This window comes from Tyto alba, unplaced genomic scaffold (genome assembly GCF_018691265.1).
Source record: "Tyto alba isolate M040663 unplaced genomic scaffold, T.alba_DEE_v4.0 Super-Scaffold_8, whole genome shotgun sequence".
Lineage (NCBI taxonomy): Eukaryota > Metazoa > Chordata > Aves > Strigiformes > Tytonidae > Tyto > Tyto alba.
The window spans coordinates 13,331,932-13,354,897 of NW_024881329.1; the positions used below are offsets into that span (position 1 = coordinate 13,331,932).

At 38.0% G+C, this 22,966-nt stretch overlaps 1 protein-coding gene and 1 long non-coding RNA gene across 5 annotated transcripts; one reads left to right on the plus strand and one right to left on the minus strand.

Moving 5' to 3' along the window:
• Nucleotides 1–627: 627 nt before the first annotated feature.
• On the minus strand, nucleotides 628–9,631 carry LOC104356481 (ADP ribosylation factor like GTPase 14 effector protein). 4 transcript variants are annotated; one of them, XM_042785185.1, is made up of 5 exons: nucleotides 9,485–9,631; nucleotides 6,409–6,531; nucleotides 4,804–5,250; nucleotides 3,610–3,740; nucleotides 628–2,205 (listed from the first exon to the last, which is right to left on the minus strand). In XM_042785185.1, the coding sequence occupies exons 3-5, from the start codon at nucleotides 5,224–5,226 to the stop codon at nucleotides 1,977–1,979; spliced, it is 783 nt and encodes a 260-aa protein (XP_042641119.1). In that variant the 5' UTR covers nucleotides 5,227–5,250; nucleotides 6,409–6,531; nucleotides 9,485–9,631; the 3' UTR covers nucleotides 628–1,976. The 4 variants fall into 4 exon arrangements, with proteins under 4 accessions (XP_042641119.1, XP_042641118.1, XP_042641121.1 ...); XM_042785184.1 differs by having other exon boundaries at nucleotides 9,449–9,631; XM_042785187.1 differs by lacking the exon at nucleotides 6,409–6,531.
• Nucleotides 9,632–9,754: 123 nt separating this feature from the next.
• LOC116965075 lies at nucleotides 9,755–12,947 on the plus strand. Its single transcript, XR_004409127.2, has 2 exons — nucleotides 9,755–10,395; nucleotides 10,843–12,947. It is a non-coding gene; the product is annotated as an uncharacterized LOC116965075 (long non-coding RNA).
• Nucleotides 12,948–22,966: the final 10,019 nt, after the last annotated feature.

The following is a 22,966-nucleotide window of genomic DNA, read 5'->3' on the forward strand; positions in this document are numbered from 1 at the left end:
CAGTCTGAGTGATTTATTTGGGGAAAGTACTCATTGCTAGTGAATCTATAAAATGAGAGACTGAATATACTAACTTTTCAGAGACTTAATGGAGATGTAGAAATACAGTTCTAATAACGGGACACTCTAGGCAATTTAAAGTACTGGTAGACTCACATTTCACTTCAGTGAAATGCTTTAACAGTTACTAATTCCAAAGCCTAATTGTGGACTCAAGTAATGAGTCATTCATCGAACAGCTGGAAGCATGTTAATTTTGTTAACTCTGGTCTAGTATATAAAGTAATGAATACATAAAAATTACAAGATTGGATCAGTTTTTTCCCCTCTCACTTTCATTTAATCTAATTCAAAAAGTTGCTTAAGAGATGAAACGGTTCCAAACATGGATCAAGCACACAAGATTAATTGCTGTGTCAGGAGAAGCATGCTCGATGGTTGAGAAAGTAAAATGTATTAAATGCCACTTGAATATAAGGGGAGCCACAGCTTTTACTCAGCTGTGGTGTTGCTATGTGGAAAAGTGTAGTGTGCTGCCCTCCCTAAACAAACTCACATGGTTCTTGTGATATATGTGTCTGGAATCCAAGGTCAAGGACAGACATCCATTGGAAGAAGAGCCAATGCTCTGACCAAAACAGAAAGTATCTTTATTTTTCTAGCATATATATATATATCTAATACAAATGTAGTGTAAATTGATGTTGCTACTTCACTAGGACCAGCAGAGGTCAGTACAACTCAAAGCATAATTTTGGATTTTAGCAATGCAATCTTCCCAACACTTATCAGGAAAAAAAAAGATTATACAACTTTATCAAGTAAGTCTTCAGGAATCAATAGTTATCAGTATTCTCTAATAAATGTGATTCAATAAGCATTCAGATCTTACTAGTCTATCACAGAAATAGTAAACTTATCTAAAACACAACAAAAATACCAAGGACTAACACTAAATGTTATTAAGATTTCAACTATAAAATAGCTTTTCTATAATTATTTTTGTATTGTAAAATTTTAATGTTCTAAAGATAGATAATGCATCAACCAAACATAATTTCAATTAAAAACTGATGTTTTTTTGGTAGCAGTCTAGATATTCTTAGTTTGGGAAGAGACACTCAAATTCACTTCAGCTGCATGGAAACCTTTTCCCTTTTTTCTTTTTACTTGTTTTTAAGGTAGAGGGCTGCTGAAGTACCAGTCCAGTCCAATTACAGACTGGTAACAAATACAGCAAAATTATTTCTATTATACAGAAATCAACAAAACAGTACTAAAACTAAACACTTAAATATAGTTTTCAATGCCTTTAAACACTTAACAGTATTAAACTTGACAGTTTAATAACACTTAAACAGTGAGGCTTGTATTCATAAGGATAACTTGATCTCACATCCCAGTAGCTTGAATGGGATCTGAACTCTTAAATGCCTCTGAATCCATTTAAGTGAACAGGATTAATCTTGTCTGATGTAGCTGGGATAAACTGTAGAAGATACAGCATTCTCTATTGATATTAGAGAGAGCTTTACTAAGCGTGTAAGTTCACTGAGAACTTTTACAGTGTTTCACATAAAACAGATTCAAACCCATGAGACCCTGAACTAGAGATGGAAAACTTAGGGATACATGGAGATGGTACACTCTACAAAACAGTGTATGAAATAGCAGTGAGTGGTTCAGGATATATCACATGAAAACTTTGCACCTTATACTTAAATACAGTGAAAGACTGTTCAAGGAGAACTTACTTAGATGACATTTAACAAGACTGAGTACAAGGTAGAATGAAGTGTGAAAAGTCTAGTATGATTGTTTCCATAATCATGCTGAAAATGAATGTGAAAGCGAGCACATTAATCCTGTGGATTGTGATGAATTCCAATGGCTTTCATTAAACCACAAAACAATGAATGTGTTGTGTTTAATCAAAGCATGGAATATATACACGGGATAAATAATGTGCATATACACTAACCAACATGCTTATTTTTAATTATTTCTCCTCCTTCTATCTCAATTTGCTCATACAGCCACTTGCGGTCACAGCGACATTCAACTCCACACTTGTTGGAGCCACACTTGGGGCAAGCATAGAAACATCCCAGGCAGTCTTCATCAAGACAATCACAGAGGTCCATCCCACTGTAAAGTAGCAGCCCCTGGCTATCGTAGACTTTACTCTTGGCTGGTATAACTTGCCTGTACAATGAAAACCAACAGTTATTTCCATGTTAGAAAGTCCACCTATTTTAATGCCAAGCTGCTAATTATTGTGGACAGAAGTCACCTTTCTTCAGGTGTTTGCTTTGACACTCCCTTAATTTAAAAGATGTATGTATGTTACAGTTAGCACTGAGGAATGTTGTCAAATACAGTATCTCCACTGTAGTGCTTCTGAAATAATTTCAAGAATCAGAAGGTTTATTTCTTCAACTGTACACTTATTCAAGCACAGATGAATATGCTTAGCTGTATGACGTAAACTTCAGATTACCTTTCACACAATGTGAAATGCTCCCTTAATTTACACTTTTGTAATGTGTAACTAATTCAAAAGAGGTCATGTAGAACCATTTAGGGCGCTCACATATCATTACCCATCTCTAACAGTTCTGTTAAACGGCAGAATCACAGAAATAAACTGTTTGTAAGGGACCTCTGGAAGTCACTTTGACCCTCTTGTTCAAAGCCAGGTCAACTCAAATTAGGTTGCTTAGGGTTGCATCGAGTTGAGTTCTGAATAGCTCTAGTGTCAGAGATGCTGCAACGCTTTTGATTCAGTATTTTACTACATACATAGCAAAGGTTTTCCTAGCATCTCAAAAAAATTTTCCTAGTTGCAATGTGTACCCAAGCTGAACAGAAGAAACAAATGGAAGGGAAAAAAGCATGTGTAGTTTGTGAGCAGCACATCTAGTGTCTGCTTCTTTCTTGTAAGGTTAAACTTAGGTAGAGAGCAGGGGAAAGGCGTGTTTTATCAAATATTGTATGACTGGGATTTCTACCACTGTCTTATAATGACAAGACTGAATTGGTCCAAATTTCTAGTGGAAAATGACATACAAAGCTCAGCTGCATACACTTTTCTTCTCTATAAAAAGCATGATTCTAAAATCAGTCACATTAGAACGTTGTAATTTGTTATCTAGTATTGTCCAACTTGGACACTATCTTCCTTTTAAAAAAGGAAGATAAGGTCCTAATTTGCACACTCTTGTTTACAAAGTTTAATTACTGAGTTTATTGAAAGATGACAACTCCATTATTTTAAGTGTAGTCTACTTGATCTTACTGTAATCAAATTGAGCCTATTATCATAAATTAATAGATTCATCTATTATCTGTGTCGTATTGTCATGCCTTACCAAATACTTATTTGCATTCTAATTGCCTGCAGTATGGACTGTATGCTGACACTTATCTTCTGTGTTGTTTTTCTCAGTAATGACAGTGACCTTTAACATCCTCAAAAACAAAAAAGCCATCTAAAAATACACAAACATCCTTACAGAAAATGTTACAGTATTACAGCGACACTGACCATCAAGGCTATTTTTACTTTGAAGTGAGTTAAATATAATGCATATACAAGAACTAGCTCACCTGTCCGAATTAAATGATGCATTTTTTACTTGCGGCCTTCTTTTTTCCCTCTTACTGGTCTCAGGAGTGAATTCAGTCTGTCGTCCTGGATTAGCAAACTGTAGAGACTTTAAGGCCTTAGCTGTACGCCCCTGGACGAAGACAGAAAATCTCAATTAGTTACAAATACAAACCTAAACTCATGAGAAAATGTCTAGTCAAGCCAGACTAGTGTAATAACTTCGGTAAATTGTTGACCTCAACTCCAAGCACTGAATTTCCCAGAAGAAACAACCTGTCTTTAAAATTTTTATACTGAAGGACTGTACCAGTCTCAAAACTCAACAATACAAGCTTTATAGAAGCAGTTTTAATCAATGCTTTCAAATTTTACCCCCATCAGTCTCCTAATCATACTGATATGTAATTGAAAAATACAGTTGGGCAACAGTCCCTGGGCTGAAAGGGACAAAGCTCCTAGAATGCAATTCTGCTTTGCTACAGGGCACAGATGGATGAGCTCTTGTCAATTTGGCTGTCCACACTTGTACTGATTACAAGCATGCATCCTGAACAATGCATCCAGCAATGTACAAGCTGTACTCCAAACTCAGCACTTAAAGCGTTATCCTCCCACCCCAGCTCACTACTGCCCCTGAACAACTGCCATGGCCTTCACAGCTCAGACGCCACAACAGTACACTTAATTCACCTCAATGCAGGTTCACTTGAACTGCTACAGAAACTGGTTGGTGGGGTTTGTTTTTTGTTTTTTTTTTTTTGTTTGTTTGGTTGGTTGGTTGGTTTTTTTCAATTGGAGAGACTAAACAAGAAGTTTATCTCAACAGCCATAGAAGCAACCTTTGCAGTGGTCAGGTTTAAGCACAAGAGCTTGTTTTAGGCAAGGCTTAAGTAACAGCTTGTAATACCAGCAGCAGTCTGGTGTTTACATAAACTTAAGAGTTGTAAATCACCCTAGGAGACACAATCATTTTTCTTTAAAAGGCCATAATATTAATTAGGGAAGATGAATTTTTTTTTTAAGGCCCTCCAAATAAAGGTTTAAATACAGTAAACTCCCACATATCTAAAAAGACTATACCATTTCATATTTCTATTAAACTGAATTTCTTTGTGTATGATTTGTATGCAGCCCATTTCCAACAGCTTGCAGAACTTGAGGGTGGGGCAGGGGGAACTGATCCATATACATACGTCTGAATCAAGTTTTTTTTTTTGTCGATCTTCAGATTCAACATCCACGCTTCCGTTTATTATCTGCATACATTTGGGACAAAGCTTCCAACCAGGTACAAATTGTCTTCCAAACTTGGCACTTAGAAAAGTTGCATCATCTAAGTCAATTGCTCGCAAGTTTTTCTTTGATAGCTTTCTGTGTATATTAAAGGGATCACAGCATGACTTCTGCAAGTCTTCAAATCTTTCAATGTAAATTTTTGCATGGTGGAAGCAGATTGTATTGTTTTCAGAAAGGGTTATTCCCGTCCTAAGCTGAAGTAGCAGCAGATCAGATGAAGATATATCTTGCTTAGTCTTGAAGCCAGTGTGACGGGTATAATAAGTCTTATGGCATTCATTGGTAGCTTGAAGCTGAAGTCCAACTGTGCAAGGATCCATTTTACTTTATCAGAACAACTTTACCTAAAATGAATTATTTGAAGTCTTTTAGTAGTTTCTATGAAGATCACCTTAGAGAAAGCATTAAAATCCATCAGATATGTGCTGGAAACCTTTATCTGCAAGCTTGACAGACTAGGTTTAAGTAATTTCAAAAAACATGTAAAGAATTTATAGCCTTCTAGTCTAGGGAAGACTAAATATACTAAACTTAATTCTAGAATTAAACAATTCATCTCCTATTCCTTTCAGAGGCATTTTTTCCCAGCTACAAGAAATATAAATTCAAAATGTTTAGTAGCATTACTTTTCCAAAAGCAATCGGGAGCAAGGTGGATGAATTGTTTGGAGAGCAGCCTGCTCTGGTCATCAGTTTTGCGGGGGCCCCCTCTCTTGGCACAGTCCTGGCTAGTCAAGACCAGCTGAGAAGATGGCCCACAGGAAGAGACTGCTGATGGCTAAACAATTCACCCATCTGGCTTCCAAGTAGTTTCTAGGGAAAAAAGCTGCTGAAGGTAGGCTGCACAGGCTGTCTGACTGTCAGCTTGCAATTCACATCCAACAGCGCTTTCCTGGGTGTTCTTCCCTTGTACACCAGGTATAAGTCAACACACAGAATCAACCTGAGCTTTTTTAAGAGACAGGACTATACACTGATTGCTGGTTCCAGATGTGTGCAGTTGTTGTGGTTGTGTGGCCTCTGTGGGCAGCTCTCTCCAACCGAGTGCCATGTCTGATGTAAGTACTGGGCTGTTATTTAAAGTTAAACATTAATTCAATTACAAAGCTAGCTACTGCAGAGTGGTCTCACACTCATGCCAAGGTTTGCAGCAAATCCAGTGCTGGCCCTAACACATCAGAGACTAAGCCCATCTTGCACAAGTTGCTACTGCAACATAAAGGTCAAGTTTCTACCAAAAGAAAGGAATCCACTTGTTTTCAAAACCTCTGAGAACCTTAATTACAATGAATACAACCTAACTGGGATATTAATGTTCACCTACACCCTATTCTGCAAGGACAAAAATCAGACAAATTAATAAGCAGTGTAATTACTGGTTTTGGATGGGACAGTTAAATTTCTTCATGGTAGTTTATAAAGGGGCTATGTTTTAGATTTGTACTGAAAAGTGTTGTGTTGATAGCATGCTAACATTTTAGCTACTGTTGAGCAGTACTTACAGTGTCAAGGCCTTTTCTGCTGCTCACACTGCTCTGCCAGCGAGGAGGCTGAGGGTGCACAAGCAGCTGTGAGGGAACACAGCTGGGACAGCTGACTCCCACTGACCAAAGGGATATTCGGTACTGTGGGAATACAATGGAAGATTGGTGAGGAGGCTTGTAAACATGCTCAAGTTACTTGCACCTGGGGTGATGAAAAACACATAAATCATACTAATTGTGGTTTAGCTTTGTGTGTTTGAGGAGTAGAATGTCTGCGTTTAGATAACATAGGCCTGTGAGAGACTCAGAAGCACCTTATCAAATATCCTCAAGATTCCTCAAAGGGGGACCGGGGGTGGGGGGAGGTTGGCAGGGGGCAGCTCTGCTTGGAGAATGGCTGGGTATCATTCAGTTGGTGAGCAACTGTTTTTGTTTGCATTGCTTGTTTTTCTTGGGTTTTATTTTCTTCTCTTTTTTTTTTTTTTTGTGTGTGTGGGTTTTTAATTTTCTTTTCCTTACAATTTTTCTTAAAAATTCCTTCACTTATTAAATTGTTTTTATCTCAACCTGCAAGTTTTTCTCACTTTTACCCTTCTGGTCTTCAATGACATCCCACTGTGGGGGAGTGAACGAGCAGCTGTGTGGTGCTTACTTGCTAACTGGGATTAAACCACAACACAGTTATATGTGCTAACCACTGAACAGGGTAATATGGCTTTTTAAGCAATACAAGTATCAGCCAATTGTATAATTGAAAAAAATCTGGGATGCTACTTTCAGTAAAATAAAATCAAACAACATCACGCATAATCTAAAAATTTATCCAATATACAGAAATATGAACACAGCAGTGCAAAAGTTTAACAGAGAACAATGAGAATTTTGAAATTACTCTGAAAAGGCACAGCCTGGAGCATTTTTGCAACAGAAATTGTCTTCATTGTAATACTTGAGGCTTTTCTAAAACAGATGTGAATATCTGAAGCAATTACACAACACATTTCCATAGATTAAACTGTATACACAGTAATTTAAAGGTCTTGCATAGGATATGCTATTGTCTAGTGATTTAACTGATCCAAATATAAATGATATGTTGGGCTATACTCAGGCCAGTAAACTTGTTTTTAAGTGTAATTTTATATCAGATTCAAGACAGACCTGAGTATAACTCAACAATTAAACAAGTTTTCTCAGCCTATTGTTACGAATGCTCCAGCTTTCACATATAAGTCAAAGCAAGAACAATAGCGGCACAAAGAGTCCCAAGTGCGCGGGCACAATGTTATAAACACCTAAGTTTGTGAAAAAGGGTGCGTATTTCATTCTGAAAATAAAGGAAACTTGGTTCTGTTTGCAAGTTATCTTAAAATAGAAAGACTGTCTTTAATACCTAATACCAATTTCTGAGGTCAAAACCTAAACCCTGTATTTTAAGGATTAGAACTAGTCCAGTCCTAAATTGCTAGGCTATCTGAACACTTCTTCACTGAAATGTCTGTATTCTAAGTTAACTAAGACCTCCCCTGAAGTTTTGACCCTGCACAGCAATTCAGATCTGCACTAAATAATACAACTAAGCATCAATGTCCATGAAGTTAAAAAAATTCCTATTCTCAGTGCCTGTGGAGCACTGAGAGTGTTCTGTTAACTTTTACTACATATAAGTTCCAGTGACTTTGCCTATTTATGTACTTTTTCTTCAGTAGTGACTTTCTTTAAAATCTCTCTTCTAAGACCATCTGTCAAATTTTACCATCTTTGTAAATCAGCTATAAGCAGAAATAATCTTTTTTTCATTAAATGCACAAAGTTTGTCTTTCAAACTAAGGTAACTGGAACTGTGTATGATCAAAGCTCACTGCAGCTGAGTTAACATTTTAACAGCAATTTAGCTAATACCAAATAACTCTAGTCAAAGTTTGTAATAGGCTACACACCAATCTTGCTTCAAATGCTAAAGTGTACTTTTGCCAGATTCCTGCTGTGGAAGATGAGGGTTATGTGTGTGGATGAGGAAGCACAGTAGGTCAGTATAAAAGGCATGATCTGAATTTTTAAAATTTGCCAGTGTGTCAGAACTCTTGGAAGATGTTCTAACTTAAAAAATAATTATTTTCTATTTTATAGAAAAAAAAGTTATCACAATGCTATCCTTGGCAAGCACCTGTTTTGACAGTTGACTACACTACCTGAAACACCACCACATGAAACAGGGGAAAATCACATCAAGTCTATCACCACAGTTTGTTCAAATAGTGTGCTGGTGACCTAAGTTATGGATCTCACCCACTTGACTTATAAGAAATGTTTGTAGAAGCTTCAGATGCATTTCTTCCCCCTGGGAGGAATACACAACTTTTTGACTTCAAATTCCCTTTAGTGGAAACAGGAGCACTTCAAAAACCAAATATCAAAATGAAGGCTTGTAGTTACACCTGTGGAATCATTAGTTACCATTTACCGCACCAAACACAATAACCTGAAGCAGAAGACAGCAATGAGGATCAGCACAGCACAGCACTTGTGCCCAATAAGCCTGCTGCAGGAGCAAATTCAGCAAGGGTTTTCTAGCTTTCCGCTGCTGCTAGAAACAAATGGATGGAGGAAACTATAGATCAGACTGGCAGCACTAGGTATAAGAAGCCAATGGATAAGAACAGTCCCGAAATTGAAGATACGACCCCATGTCTAAATGTTATGCAGGATGCTTAGCAGCTGCACGGCACTGCACGACAGACCCTCGTCAAGCGGTGACAGCCCCTGCCCAGGGCTGCCTGGGGAGAACCGGGCGTTAGTTCAGCCGTAAGCTCGGCTGCCCCTTTGCTTTTTGGGGAGGGCACGATCGCTCCGAGAGGCCAGCTTCCCAGGCCGGCGGCGCGGAGAGGCGAGCGGGAGCTGCGCAGCGGGCCCGCCCGCGCTGAGGGACGGCTGGGCGCCACCGGGACGGGCGCTCGGCCGCTGACAGCTCCTCCGACACGGGGCCCGATGCCTCGCACCACCCCTCCCCGCCGCGCTCTCGCGGCCCCCTCGGCCGACAGAAGGGCCGCCCCGGTACCTCGCCGTGGACTTCCTTCCACCGGGACGCCGGCACCTGGCTTCCGCGCTCCTCCAGCGACGGCAGCGCTGCTCGGAGCGGCTGTTCGCGGCCTCTGGCTCGCCCCAAAGCAGCTGGGCCCGGCAGCGCGCAATGAGGCGGCCAGTCCGTCTCCAATCGTTAAATTCATGCGCGCTGGGCTGGGCTGACGGTGCGCATGCGCTTCCCGCCCCGCTCCCTGCGGAGGCGGGAGTGAGAAAGCGAGGGGGGTGGGGGGAGGGGGGAGGTTCGCCTGTGGCCGCGTGGGAGTTCGTGGGGTCTGGCGGGGAGGGGCCCCGCTGCAGGCAGCGGGGGTGCTGGGGAGGCGGAGGCCGGGAGATGCGGGAAGCGCAGATGGGCTCGGCTGGTGCTGGGGGAAAAGGGCCGGGGACGGTTACCTCAGGGGCTGCTTCGCTTTGTGGCGAAGGGCCGGGCGCGGTGCCGGGCGAGTGGAAGGTACCGAGAGCAGCGCTCGGTCTGAGGGCGGACCGCGGCCTGCCGTGCGTTAGAACTGGGGAAGGTGTTGGAAACAAGTCGGGCTTCGGAGCCGGGAAAACCCCTTTCCCCCCCAAGGCGAAAGTCTATGGAACGAAGGGCTGTGGCCCGCTGGAAGCGGCGGAGGTCACCCCCGCGTGCCTTGCCAGCACCACGGGTGTTGTTGGGTGTTTAATGAGGAAGTTTGGCTGATTAAAATTGGGAAAGCTTTCGGTATTACCTGACCAGGACAATCTCAGGGAGTCTGTAATTATATTTTTTCTCTTTCCCAGGTTCCTCACGACACTATCCTGGCCCTGAAATCGGTGCTACTGAAGTTGTTACTTATTTTAAATAAAATAAAAATCTTGAAAATCTGCTACCTCGTTTAGGAAAAAAAAAAAAAAACCAACCAAACCCGGGCAGTTTCTTGGTCACTAGAATGTCTCTCAAAAGTACGGGGGGTTTTGTGTTTGTTTTGGTTGGTTGGTTAGGGGTTTTTTTGTGTGTGTGTGTGTGTTTTATTTATCTATTTATTTATTCTATAATGTTTTCATGACAATGGATTTTTCCAGAGAGGCAGTATGAAATTTTGACTATTATTTCTGTGTTCTGCAGCTAGATAGTGAAACCACACCCTACTTGTTCTTGAAGGTTTTGGAACAATAATGGTAATAAGCAGAACACAGGTGTCCTATTAAGTGCTTATTAGGTCCTAATAAGTACACCTTATTTAATATGCTGATTTCAAAATTTAATGATGTTGGTGATATCTAAGAGAAAGCCTTATATTACCACTTAATGCCTATACAAAGTTTTGTTTTAACTATTTATGTTTAGAATTTTAGAGCTTACAAAAAAAAAGTCCTTGGATGAAAGTATTTTTTTTCTATTTCTGTCAGGTTGCTCGCTTTCTGGACTGGATTCAACCCAGGATGTAACTGTTCTTTCCAAACCTCTTCAAAAGCAGGCTAGCCTTTTGAAAACATTGCCTTTCTCATAAATGAGATGTGACATGCAGACTTGTTAGTCACTGGGCTGCTCTACCTGTGTTGTTCCTGCCCTGCACGGTAACTGGGTGTTGCTGAGTTATGACACAACGAGACAGAAAAGAACTGTAAGATCATCTGCTAAATGTTACTGCCCATAGTACACCAACATATCACAATAACATTAGCAACAAATTAAGATCACCTAGTTAGTCATTCTAGAGGCTTAGGTCTGACTCCCTAGTTATTTATAGCTAAATAGCTACTAACTGGCTTTCCAGGAGATTTTCAATGGATGATATTAGTAAGAAAGCTGAATTACAGTCAGAATAAATACAGAAAGGCATGGCATGAACTCAAAATAATTTGAATGAGTTGTATATACTAATATCAGTAACAAAATAGTAGTACTAATTACTTGGCACTTGACACAGCTGATGGATAGTATGGTAACGGCTGACAAATTATTTTGGGACTGAGCTAGGGTACTAGAAGCCAGTCTTGATTCGCCACAAACATATGGGTGTGTGTCTAGGTGGTTAAAGTGATTCAAACAGCTTTTGGGCCTGGTTTCATTGGGAGTGTTCTTAAGCTGAAGCTATGTCAGAAGAGTGAATTTAGCAAATGCTAGACAAACCTAAAAGAAACTAAATTTGTCTTAGAGGACAAAACAACTGGCTTGAAATATGTAGCCAACCAAGCTAAAAAAGTTAAAAATACACAACTTTATTGAGGCCTAGCAGTAGTTTTTCATGGCTTGGCTATATTTTGCCATTAGGAGAAAAAAAAAAAAAAACAAAAAAAACACCTTAGCATAATGAGGTACTGAAGCCAGCTGGGCACAAATGTTAGAAACAGCATGAAAGATCCAAAGCAGCAAAGTGGGGAATATTCTCTTGCAGTCTGTTATTCACAGTGGCCTTTGTCAGTACTGGTAAAGAGATCAGCAAAAAGATATTTTCAGGTAGAAATATGATTTTGAAATTGTCTGTATCCCTTTAAAATGTAAGACTGTAAACCAGGGTATCTTTTCATCTAACTTTTCGCAACAGTGTTTAAGAATTGGTGGAATAGTTGTCTGAAAATAATTAAAAGCCTGTGGAGGTGAGAAATAATTTTATACTTGCTTCAGGAGATTCCCAGGGTTCTAAAGCACAGGAATATAAAGCTTTAATCATACTGTGACGGTAACAGCATGTAGGCTGTGCCATTTTCTGTTTCTCCATCTGACCATTAAAGAAAGCCATGATAAATTTCATATATATTGCTTAAGTCATCTATTGGCTCAGTGATGACAGAGACTGCAAAGTGCTATCACACAAGGAGGCTTCAATAAAGCTTCTTCTGCTGACTTTTACTGCTTAGGATGAAATGTGTGGAATTAATGAAGGGGAATAATTCATGAGAGGAAATATTTGAGATACAGGTTGTGACATCAATTTGTATTAAATAAATATAGGAAGAGCAGTGAGGTGTGTGTATTCACTTTTTCAGTGTCAGTGTCAATCTGTGAGGCTGACTGTATAGGGCTAGATACAGATTTCAGGTTATCCAGGCATTAACTTGTAACAAGTCTGACATTCATGGGTTTAGACTGGTTTTGGTGATCACATTAGCTTTTATATGTGTAAATGCAATTGTGCCTTAATGAGGGAGAAGTTTGGAGTTTAGAGTAAAATGATTCTAGATGTGGAAGATGAAAGTTAAACAGGATCATGAGCTAGACTAGAGGCAGTGGAAATATTCCCATATATTTTGGTAATACTGGGCTGGAATTTAAATTTGTTTCTCTGCGAATGCAAGTTGACTCCATATGCCATTTTCATACATAAGTGCATCTGAAAACTGTCAAAGCTTGTGCTGCAAAGGAATATTTTTAATGGATTTTGTATTGAAGAGTAGTAGGAGTCATACCCTCTGAATCCAATTTTGGTCTGCTTGCTAAGATTCAGTGCTTAGTGTGTGCCTCCGTTCACTTGTGTAAAAATTGAATAAAGTAGTATTGACATATATCATCACTTAAAAATTGCTGTATCTTTTTGTCGCCCAAAATTTCCAGAATTTGAAGCAGTGACAGATTTGTTACTGACCTGCAGAAACCACTGGGATAGACTCAGAAGAAAGATGATATTAGCACTGTATTCAATACAGTACAAATTCCGGGTAGCTCAGCTCATTTTCAAAGATAATCAAGCAAAAATTTTTACAGTAGAGGACTACCTGAGAAAGCACAAGAAGTAAGTGTTTTGGTGACTTTTTTTTCCTCCAGGAGCACTACCTGGGTTTTAAGTTTTTTATAACTTTACTTATCACATGAACAACACTGTTTTAAGAGCTTACAGCTTATGCATAGAACACTTCCAGAAATTCAGTTTATCTACATAATATGCAGGTAGACTGGCCTAGAACCCAGAAAAATGTTGATAAGGATCAGAGGTTTGATTTAATTTCTTCTTCAATGTAAGCAAGTTTGAGGATGCTCTTAAATTGTTTTTTATTAAGTGAAAAAGATTAAGATATTCCACTAGTACAGAACCTTATGTGTCACATGAAGTGTCTCTTTTAAACTTGTGTTAAATGACAATAAAATTTGCATATTGTTATATTTGACATATTTGATAGGAAAAAAAAACCACCTCATTTAGGTTATAAATTTTTGTTATAGGCAGAGATCCTATTTCTTCAGAGTTTTTAGGCAAGCATCTCTCTGTGTCTATCTCCTAGCAAATGTGCTGGAACACTGAGTAGACATAGACGTTGTCTGCTTTGAGCTTTTCTGTGATTTTTCTTATGAAGTATTGTCATGTGCTCTTTCAAAAGCATAAAGTCAGAGATAAAAAGAGTGATTGTAGGCAGGGAGAGAGGAAGAAAAAAGCTGACAGTTTTGATAGGGAGCATTTAGGCATAAATGGAAAAAAGAAAACCTTTATTATCAAGGAGTACCCCAGTAAATTCAGTGTGAAGGGGCAAAATTCTGCGTGAGGTGCAGTTCAGAACCTTTGAAGCTGCATAAGAAGCAGGAAGACTCAAGGCAGAAAAGGGTCTGTATCAGTTGAAAAGGTTATTGTGAATTACTAGGAGAAAACAGGTGAGAAGTTTGGATTAAATCCTAAAATGTGTTTGGAAGCTGCCACTCTTCTTAACAACTTGTATATTCCCTTATGCTGTGGGGATCCCCAGCTCAGGGGACTTCTTCCTGTTTGTGACTGAACATTACAGTCTGGTAGTAAGTATTGGCCTGTTTAAATATTGGTTGTGGACTAAAAACATTAGTTTGTGGAAGGGTGAAAGAAAAGGACCTTAGAGAATTTATTATGTTGCTATTAAATTTATGTTGTCCAACAGATTTTTTTGTGTGTGTGTGTTACCATTTGTGAAGTTTTCTTGTCTTTACCCTTTACAAGGACCTGTAGTTTCATTCGAATGACACCTGAATAAATAAATTTTATTACAAATAAGGGTAGGTGCTGATTTAATGCTTTTGCCCTTACAAACTCAAATAAAAACATAAAGACATTAACTAAACCATAAGCAGAGTTATAAATAAGTAGCCCACATGAGTTTTTCCTTGTAAAAAATGTGATGTCAAGTGCTGCATTTTATTTAAGAGTCATGAACTAATGTCACCAACAGAACTGTTTCTTTCACACCAAATCATAAAATTGCCAGAAGTCGAGATATCCATAAAGCTAATGTGGGTTTTGTGTGTGTGTGTGTTTTGTTTTTTTTTGTTTTAAATAATACTAAAAAGTACCTTGGGATATTTTGTAACATGATAATAACTTCTATTTTGTAAGATATGGATATAGAAGTATGCATATACTGGCTTAAATCACTTTCTGGCCTGGTTGTGGTTTGTTTTTATTTCAGTTTGACAATGTTATAAAAGTTATGGATTATTTTAAAATTTTTAATTTAAATTTTGGTCCCCAAATGTTGAATAATTGGATTCATATCATGCTGCATTTTTTGAGTAATAGAAATAATAGAAATTCTCTCAGGCTGAAAAAAAAAAAAAAATCCCCTCAACATTTTGATTTTTACTGTGTCACAATGAGAATCATCCGGTTTACTGGCATCTGACTTTGGGATGCCTCTTTGGGAATCTTTTGCCCTTTCCAGGCTCATTTCTTGGTAGTCTCTATAAATTTATTGCCTGGAACAATCTGTCTGTCTGCTCAGTAAGATCTTTCTTTTTTTGTGTGTGTTGAGCAGCATTTTGGCTGCTACTTCCAATCTGCTCCTCTTGTTTGAGCATCATCAGCTACATCATCACGCTTCACAGATGATGTAGCATCACCCTGTTGCTATGCTGTGTTCTTTGCTTTGGAGCTAAAGAGAACGTGCTTAGAAACATGGATGTCTGCTGTCCTTTGGGATGGGTGTGTATCTCTGCCAGGTTTTTATCTCATTAGAAAGCCCCAGTAGATAGCACTTTGTTCTGACAGTTGTGTCTCAAATGGTGCTGATTTTCAGGACTTTTCTTTACCCATCTGTAAAGGTATTGAATTTCTTTCTGATTGAGAAAGCAGGGACATTAGTTTTTGCTGTTATTAAAAGCAATGTCATTCTGCCTGTCTAGTAGAGACCAACTAATATTTTCACAGACCTAAGGCCAGTTAATGCTTACAGATAAGAGGTTAGGATGTTCAAGGAATTTTGAATTTGTCTTTTGCTAAGAAAAATGTCCTCTCCATGCTTGGTTTGATGGAGAATGAAGGTTGTTAATCTCTAGTGTAGACTTTATGTCCCTGAGGGCACCTGTGCAAGATTCTGTTGGTGCAGTTGTACTGGTATTTCACATGGGAAACATATTTTAATATAGCCTGTGGCTTTAGTGAGGCCCTGCTGCAAGAATACTTTTGCTTTCTGAGCTTGCTGTTCCTAACACATCAATTCTACCACACTTGCTCTGTTAATGTTCATGGAACAGCGAATCCTGGAAAGCTTGTGTCAAGGAATGGCAAAAGCTGACTCTTACCACTGACTATCAAGTGTGTTGCACAACTTCTTATCAAACATAAAGACTTAGTAGTAAAATGGTCACTGCAGCTGAGTGTATACATAAACCAAAAAGAAATCTATCTGTGAGCTTAGATTTTTTTCAGTCCTCTTCTGTTACAGAGGTTGGGCTCTGCACAAAATTCTTTAACTATTTTCTTCAGTTCTACAGCATTCTATTCTGTGACTCACTGTACATCAAACTTTTCTGCCAACAGTAGCTATGGGAATTGCCATGGTTCTTCGAAATCCGTACAGAAACAAGGCAGTTATCCCATGAAACCTTTACTGAAATCAAGTAGTTTATTTATATCTTTTCTATTTTTACATTAGAGAGTGATTTTTTTTTTTTTTTTTTTTTTTTTGTAAAGCATGGGAGACAGTTGCATTGTCCAGCAGTTTTAAAGCCTTGTGACAAATTGGTGACCTAAAACCACACTGTTTGCTCCCTGGATTTCATGCATCATTATGTATTTGGAGAGAAAATGGTGCATTTGTTTGCAATGTATAGGTTTGCTAGCAGGTACCAGCTAATACTGCAAATAGTTGGAGTCTAAACATAGTGGTTTTTAACCTCCAAAAACTAAAGTAAAACCATTACATATTGTTTTAGGCTGTGTTATTTAAAAGTGTTCGAGCAATCAGATCTTGGATGTTTTATCTTCCATCTGTCTCTGTCGTTTTGAAAGGAAAGCCTCTGATAAATGATGGGAGAAAATTCAAGTGTTTCTCATGCCCCCTTCAAAAAACACAATAAATCATGTTCAACCTAAGACCATTTTCTTGGTGTACTCTAGAGTGTCAAAGCCAAACCGATATTATTACTTACTGTGGTGGAACAAACCAATTTATGAGTCCATCAATCTACAGTTTATTGAGAGTGTGTAAGTTACAGCAACAGTTTTCTTTGTAGCTCTTATTGAATCCAAGTAACATAATTAAAAGTGGGCACCTCAGCTTCCTGAGGTAATGAATGTGTTAATATCAGCAACTATATTGACAAAAGAAGGCTTTTGCCAAACTGAAAAGGTGTAGCTATCCTAAAGACAACTTAGAGTTTATTAGTTTTGACAGCAATTATAAGCTTTTATTTTTAAAATTAGAAATTTTCATCTTATGCCTTTGTTGAAAGCTAGAGAACAAGAACGATGGTAATACCATGCAATACGCAGTTAAAATTTCTTTATGGAGGTAGGAGGGAATGGCATTTTATACTTCACTGATACTTCTTGTATCTCTAGGTTTTTTAGTGTCATTCCATTGCCAGCATTGTAGCTGAGGGGGAGAGGACAGTCCTGGTCATTAGGGCCTCTCAGTGAGTCACCACGTGCCCACAAAACACTGAGGGAAGGCTCTGTGTGTGTGTGTCCCACCCCTGGTTCCCCAGAGCAGCTGGAGGCTGCTTTAGGCCCGTGGTGAGGGCTCAGTTGTGAGTTGCTTTGAGATTCCAGGGTTCCAGAGTCTGTTTTTTTCACTATATCTGAACACCTCCTAGAACATCCTCAAATGACTTGTTAAGGCAGCTCATACCACAAACTGGGTTCACTTATTCACGTCTTAATATTCTTCTCTTTTCATTGTCAACTTCAAATGTTCTTTTTAAGTTTTTCCCTGGGTAAGTTGCATACTGGCTTTACAATAATGACCTACTATCATTTTATCTGTAATGGTTTTCTCCTCTCTGTCTTGGAGGTAGTTGCAGTGTGTAAATCTGCTCGTGGATTTCTGATAAAATTGTGCTTTCCCCCAATACTATTTCTGATATAAGCATTGTTTGTCTTCTAAGAAATATTCATCACTATCATATCTCAAAGGTTTTGTTTCTTGTGGCAGTAACAAGAATTTACTATGAGCTGTAAACACACTTACTGTGGAAAAATAAATTATTCAACATTTAAATGAATTTATGTTTGGACACTCCACAGTTTTCCTGAACTTTAATAGTTTGTAAATTGTTAAGGATTTTTTCTTCTATTTTTACTTTGGAATACTTTGTGTCATTCTTAGACACTGGGATTGCTTTGTGCCTTCTTGTTTATTCATGCTTTGATTGTTAGCACCAATTTTTTATTGTCAATGTACTGTGTTTATGCAATATTTATGTTAGGAATGTCAGTGTTTCTGTGTGACTGAGGATAGAATATGCTCTTATCTCTTCTAGTCAGAAACAAGATATTTAATATCTTCTTGTTGATGGTAGACACTTATTTTAAATTCACTGAGAAGTTTTGTAGTTATTGAGCCACACAGCCTCCTCCGGATCTGGTTATGTTAGGAAGTATCACATGCTTTTGCATAGTTGATGAAAACATGCTCAGTGGTGAGTGAAGTCTTTGAAGTACAAAGAACAGTTCTGATATCAGGAGTTATACCATTGCATCAAGACTCCAGATTCTTATTCTTTAGCATAAACAAAAAGATGCCCTTTATCTGCTTGTCCAGCTGGTATCTAGTCAACTATACAACGTTGCAGATCTCCCACTGTAACACAATTACTAATTTCTTTGAACAAATCTTCTGGTACTTTTCCAGTTTTTATCTTCAAAGGAGCAGGTGCCTTTTATGCAGTTAATATGTGACTCTTATTTTCATTTATCAATTATGGCATTTTAAACAGTTCTGATGAAGCAAATCCTTTACAAACCTTTTACTTGTTACTTAATCACATTTTTATTCTTTGGGCAGAACTGCTATGCTGTCAGAATACCACCATAGAACCAGACCTTTGGTGAACAATTGCTCTCAAATTATACTTCAGAATTTTTTGTCATGGGTTATTGGTTCAGGGTGTTCATTTCCTCAGGACCTCTGAAGAGCAGAGCTAAGAAAGGGCAATAGCTGATAAATCATAATAAAACTTTGGTAAACAGGAAAATCTCCCCATTCCCAACACTTACAGCCTCCTTTATATGTACATGATAAACTGATTACCTGAATACTGAAGTTCACACAATGTGTACAGTTAATAGAGGGTCTTGTCTACACTGCAGACCAAGAACATTCTCCAATGTGTTGGTCTCTGGTTGTCCAGACAGGGTGACCTGCAGGAATGTGTGACAGCTCTTATTATGTCTATATTTGTTCAAAAGAGAAGAATGGGATGGTGGCCACCTATCCAGTGGATAGCTTGGGAAGCTGGAAAGTTCTCACAGAGCCTATGGTTGTGCTTAAAGAAATGTGTGTAGGACAGTTACATACATGAATTTTGGGTACAAAATATTGATAATTGTCTAGTGACACTAACTGTGAAGTATGCTAATGAAAAAGACTTCTCAGGCTTATGAAGAGGGGGAGTTAAAGGGCTGATATTTCAGAGATTTGAAATTAATATTTTCCTTTCTGTACATGCTTTGTTTTGTTTTGTTTTCCTGTCTTTTATTATCCTCCAGCTACAGGAGACAAACATTTGGGCCATTTGTCATCTTGAATTTCTGTCATTTTAAGTATATAAATGTACCACTGGAACATTTCCTTCTTTATTCACTTTAATGGGCTGTGACCAAAATGTTATTTTTCTTTTGTGTAATTTCCTTTTCTTTTCTGTAATCTCTATGTTTATGGTGTTTTATATTGCTTTCTTTTCCTTTATTTTGAAGCTTATGCATATTATGTTCATGCAGCCTCTTTATGGTACTGTACTATAATGAGTGGAAGAATTTTAGAAGTCTCTATGTCTCCTACTTTAAATGATAAGCATGCATTTATGTAGTTTCTGATGCTTTCTATGGATTTTGAAACACTAGGAAGTCCTTGGTATTGTTCTTAGCACATCAAAAGTCTTTAGCTTTGTATAAGTGTCATATTGAAAATGTGAGTTGTATGTGCAAGTGCAATTTTTAATTTTGGCAGCCAGGAGCTACATTTATGGACTAAAACTTCTGTGCATCTATTGCTGCATAAAAAAAGAGCAAACTCAAGAGGTTAGTTGGTTTTCTGTTGTTGCAAGCAAATGGATATTAGGAAACCTCTCCAGAAAATGGTTCAGCAAGTAGGTTACCAGTGACGTAGTTAGGCTGAGGAAATTTCTCCCTCAAAGGTCTACTTTGTATTGTTGATATTTTACAGCATCTTGGAAATTCTTTGCTGGAATTATTACAATATTGTTATGTATTGATCTCACCGGGGAGATGTTAGTGATCTGGATTTTAATCTGAATCTTCTCAAAATGTAGAGAGGCTTGAAAGACCCTAGTATGCAGGCTCATCCTATCTCAGATTAGTGACTTCTCAAGTAAGGGACATGCAATGAAACCACAGTTTTCTGTTTCATGAGAATATCGTCTCATAAATTAATGTTTTGTATATTTATCAGATGTCTCTGAACATAAGTGCTTTTTCTGTTAGTAGCCACAGACTCTTTGGCGTGGTGTAACTCAGTGAAGTACAAAGCATCTGCTTTGTTCGGTGTTTGTTCCCATGAGGTAACTTGTACTCTACAGTGTTACATTCTTTCCGTGGCTCTTTGCTGAAGGAGGGGGAAACTAATCTTGTGAAGTGAAATATGGTCACTGTGTACTGTGCTTGGATCAGGATGGGTATTCTGGAGTTAAGTCACACTTGTATTTAACAGTTTGTTTTCAGTGTAGTTTTCTGTCTTAGCACTGATTTTTTTTTTTTTTTTTTTTTTAAAAATAGTGGAAAGCAGAAGAAAATAATGGCAAACATATAAAAAAAAAATAGAAGAAAGACTTTGTGTTTGTGTGTGAATAGATTATTTATACTACCAAGTAGGATGGGTGTTAATTATTTTTACTTGTCTTTACTCTCCAGATAGCACCACAACTTACAGAAAAGAGGTAACGTGCTATGTTATAGTCATTTGCATAAAAAAACTGTATATGCTATCCAATCCTTTTCAGGCTCTTGTCTCCCCAAGTACCAAATGATGTCTGAACTATCTTTTTTTAAGCAGAAGCACAAGCAGGCAGATGCATGTACAGTGCAACCCTGTGGGAAGACATTTTGAGCTTTGCAAAATGTTTAGCTCTGAGAAGCTAAAGCAGATGTTAGCACAGAAAGAATTCATGCTTAGTAAGATAAACAGAAGGTGAAAAGATAGTGGAGGAAAACACAAAACGAGAGACTAGGCTGCACTAGAACAGAATAAGTGGATAAATAGGACTGACTGAGAACCCAAGTTTGATATGAACCAAGAATGCAAGATAGTAACACTCAAGGATGGGGGAAGAAAGAATGAAAAGAGAAAGATGTAAACAGGACAAAAAAGGCACAGGCAAAGTAAATGGTGGTAATGGAAGAGACCAAAGCTCTGAGGTTAGTGCAATTTTTTTCCCCTGGTTAATTTAATTTGATAAAGTTATAACGTATGAGAAATCTGGCTTTGGTCCTTCTGGCACTCAGGGTACACAGTTTTCTCAAAATAGGGAAAGTAGCAGGCAAGTAATAAGAAAAGTATGAGAAAATCCAGTACAACGATTGCTTTCCCTTTAGTTTACAAAACAGCAGTCATTTGTTGTGGAGGTTGTGCAGAATACTTTCCTGGTCAGCAGCTGTACGCTTTTATCTGTGTTTTTGTGCAGTTTTATGAACACTGAGAGCCAGAATATAGACATGTAAGAATTAAAACATTAGATAAGACCGGTGGTTGTATCAAACTCTATTAAATACTCGTGTTATTTTGTGAAAACAACTTCTTCATGAAAACAAGCTGGCAAGTAGAAAAGTTTGGAGATAGCTAGCATACAGTAACTGAATTAAGAGTAAACTTATGAACTCTGGTTTGCCTCACATACTGAAGCAAACAAGTTTAAATTGGCATGTAATAATAATGCATGCCCAGAATTTGGGGGGGGGGGGGGGGGGGGGGCAGGGCAGGAAAATATCACACTATCATATTAGAGAAAAAAAAAGATGAGGCTGTGGCCTTTATTAAGCTTTTCACAGTACTTCATGAGATTTGCAGATAAAATTATACAATACCTTATTCATCTTGAAATGTTACACAATCATAAGCTAAGAAATTAAATTTCAAGAGTCTTGATCCATTCAATTTTTACTCAAAAGTCAATATTTTGGCTATGAATAAATTAGAATGAGAAGACTGAAGAAGAAGGTGTGTGCCACTAAAACATGGTAATTCAAACAGAAAAGAAAAATTTCAGACTCTACAGTGACCCTTCCTTGTATTAACAACCTACATCTCAGGTGGTTTCAAAATGTGCAAATCATGCTTTTAGATAAGTCTCCGTGCAAGGATCTGTTTGTCCTTGAGTAGAACACTTTGTAGCAGTGAAAAACAATTGTTGGCAGCAGTCAGTGTAGAAGAATTTCTCTACATGTGAGAATCTTTGATAGCATCTGTATTTATTTACACTGAATTATGGTTCAATATGCCAAGCTTTTCTTTATCCCCTCTCTTTTGGTCTTCAGAAATGTCACTAAAGTTCACAAAGAGAGAGGACCAAGAATACAATAGAAGGCAGCTCAAATGCTCTTGAGATACATTTATATAAGACCCATTACAGAAGAAGTGATGGAAGAACTGTCTTGACTTTTTGCTTGTAGGCTAACTTTGTCCTTAATGAACAAATTGGAGGTTCATCAGCAGTCACATGTTGATGTTCCATCAGTATAAGGTGTTACTTTCTGGTCTCCCAGAGCAACATGCTTAGTCTTGGCTATAAGCTGATAAATCACCACAATTACCTCATTGCTGTGCATTTGGCAAAACTTTTTCCATTCAGTTCTTGTCAGTGTTGCTCTAAAATTTCATCCCATGACACACTGCAAAACCAAAGCATGAGCAGTTACTTACGTAGTAGATTTCTGATTTAATGTTGAATGTTTAATTTTATACAAGGTGATGCTATATTTTAAACTGAATATGTTTAAAATTTGAGAAACAGTATTCAGCGTCATCAGACAATTCTGACTATCATTGCACTTCAGATATAGAGATAAATTAGTTGGGACTACTACAGTCTTTATGAAATAAGTGTATTTTAATGTTCTATAGTAAAAAAAAAAAAACAAAAAACAAAAAACAAAACAGAAATCATGGACTTGAATGGGGTGGA

Excerpts from the sequence above, each read along its gene's own strand:
- LOC104356481 (XM_042785187.1), bottom strand. The coding sequence starts at position 5,226 with ATGGATCCTTGCACAGTTGGACTTCAGCTTCAAGCTACCAATGAATGC. Across the intron at positions 3,741-4,803 it reads AAAAAAAACTTGATTCAGAC|GGGCGTACAGCTAAGGCCTT; the intron begins GTATGTATATGG and ends GTCTTCGTCCAG. Across the intron at positions 2,206-3,609 it reads GCATCATTTAATTCGGACAG|GCAAGTTATACCAGCCAAGA; the intron begins GTGAGCTAGTTC and ends TTCATTGTACAG.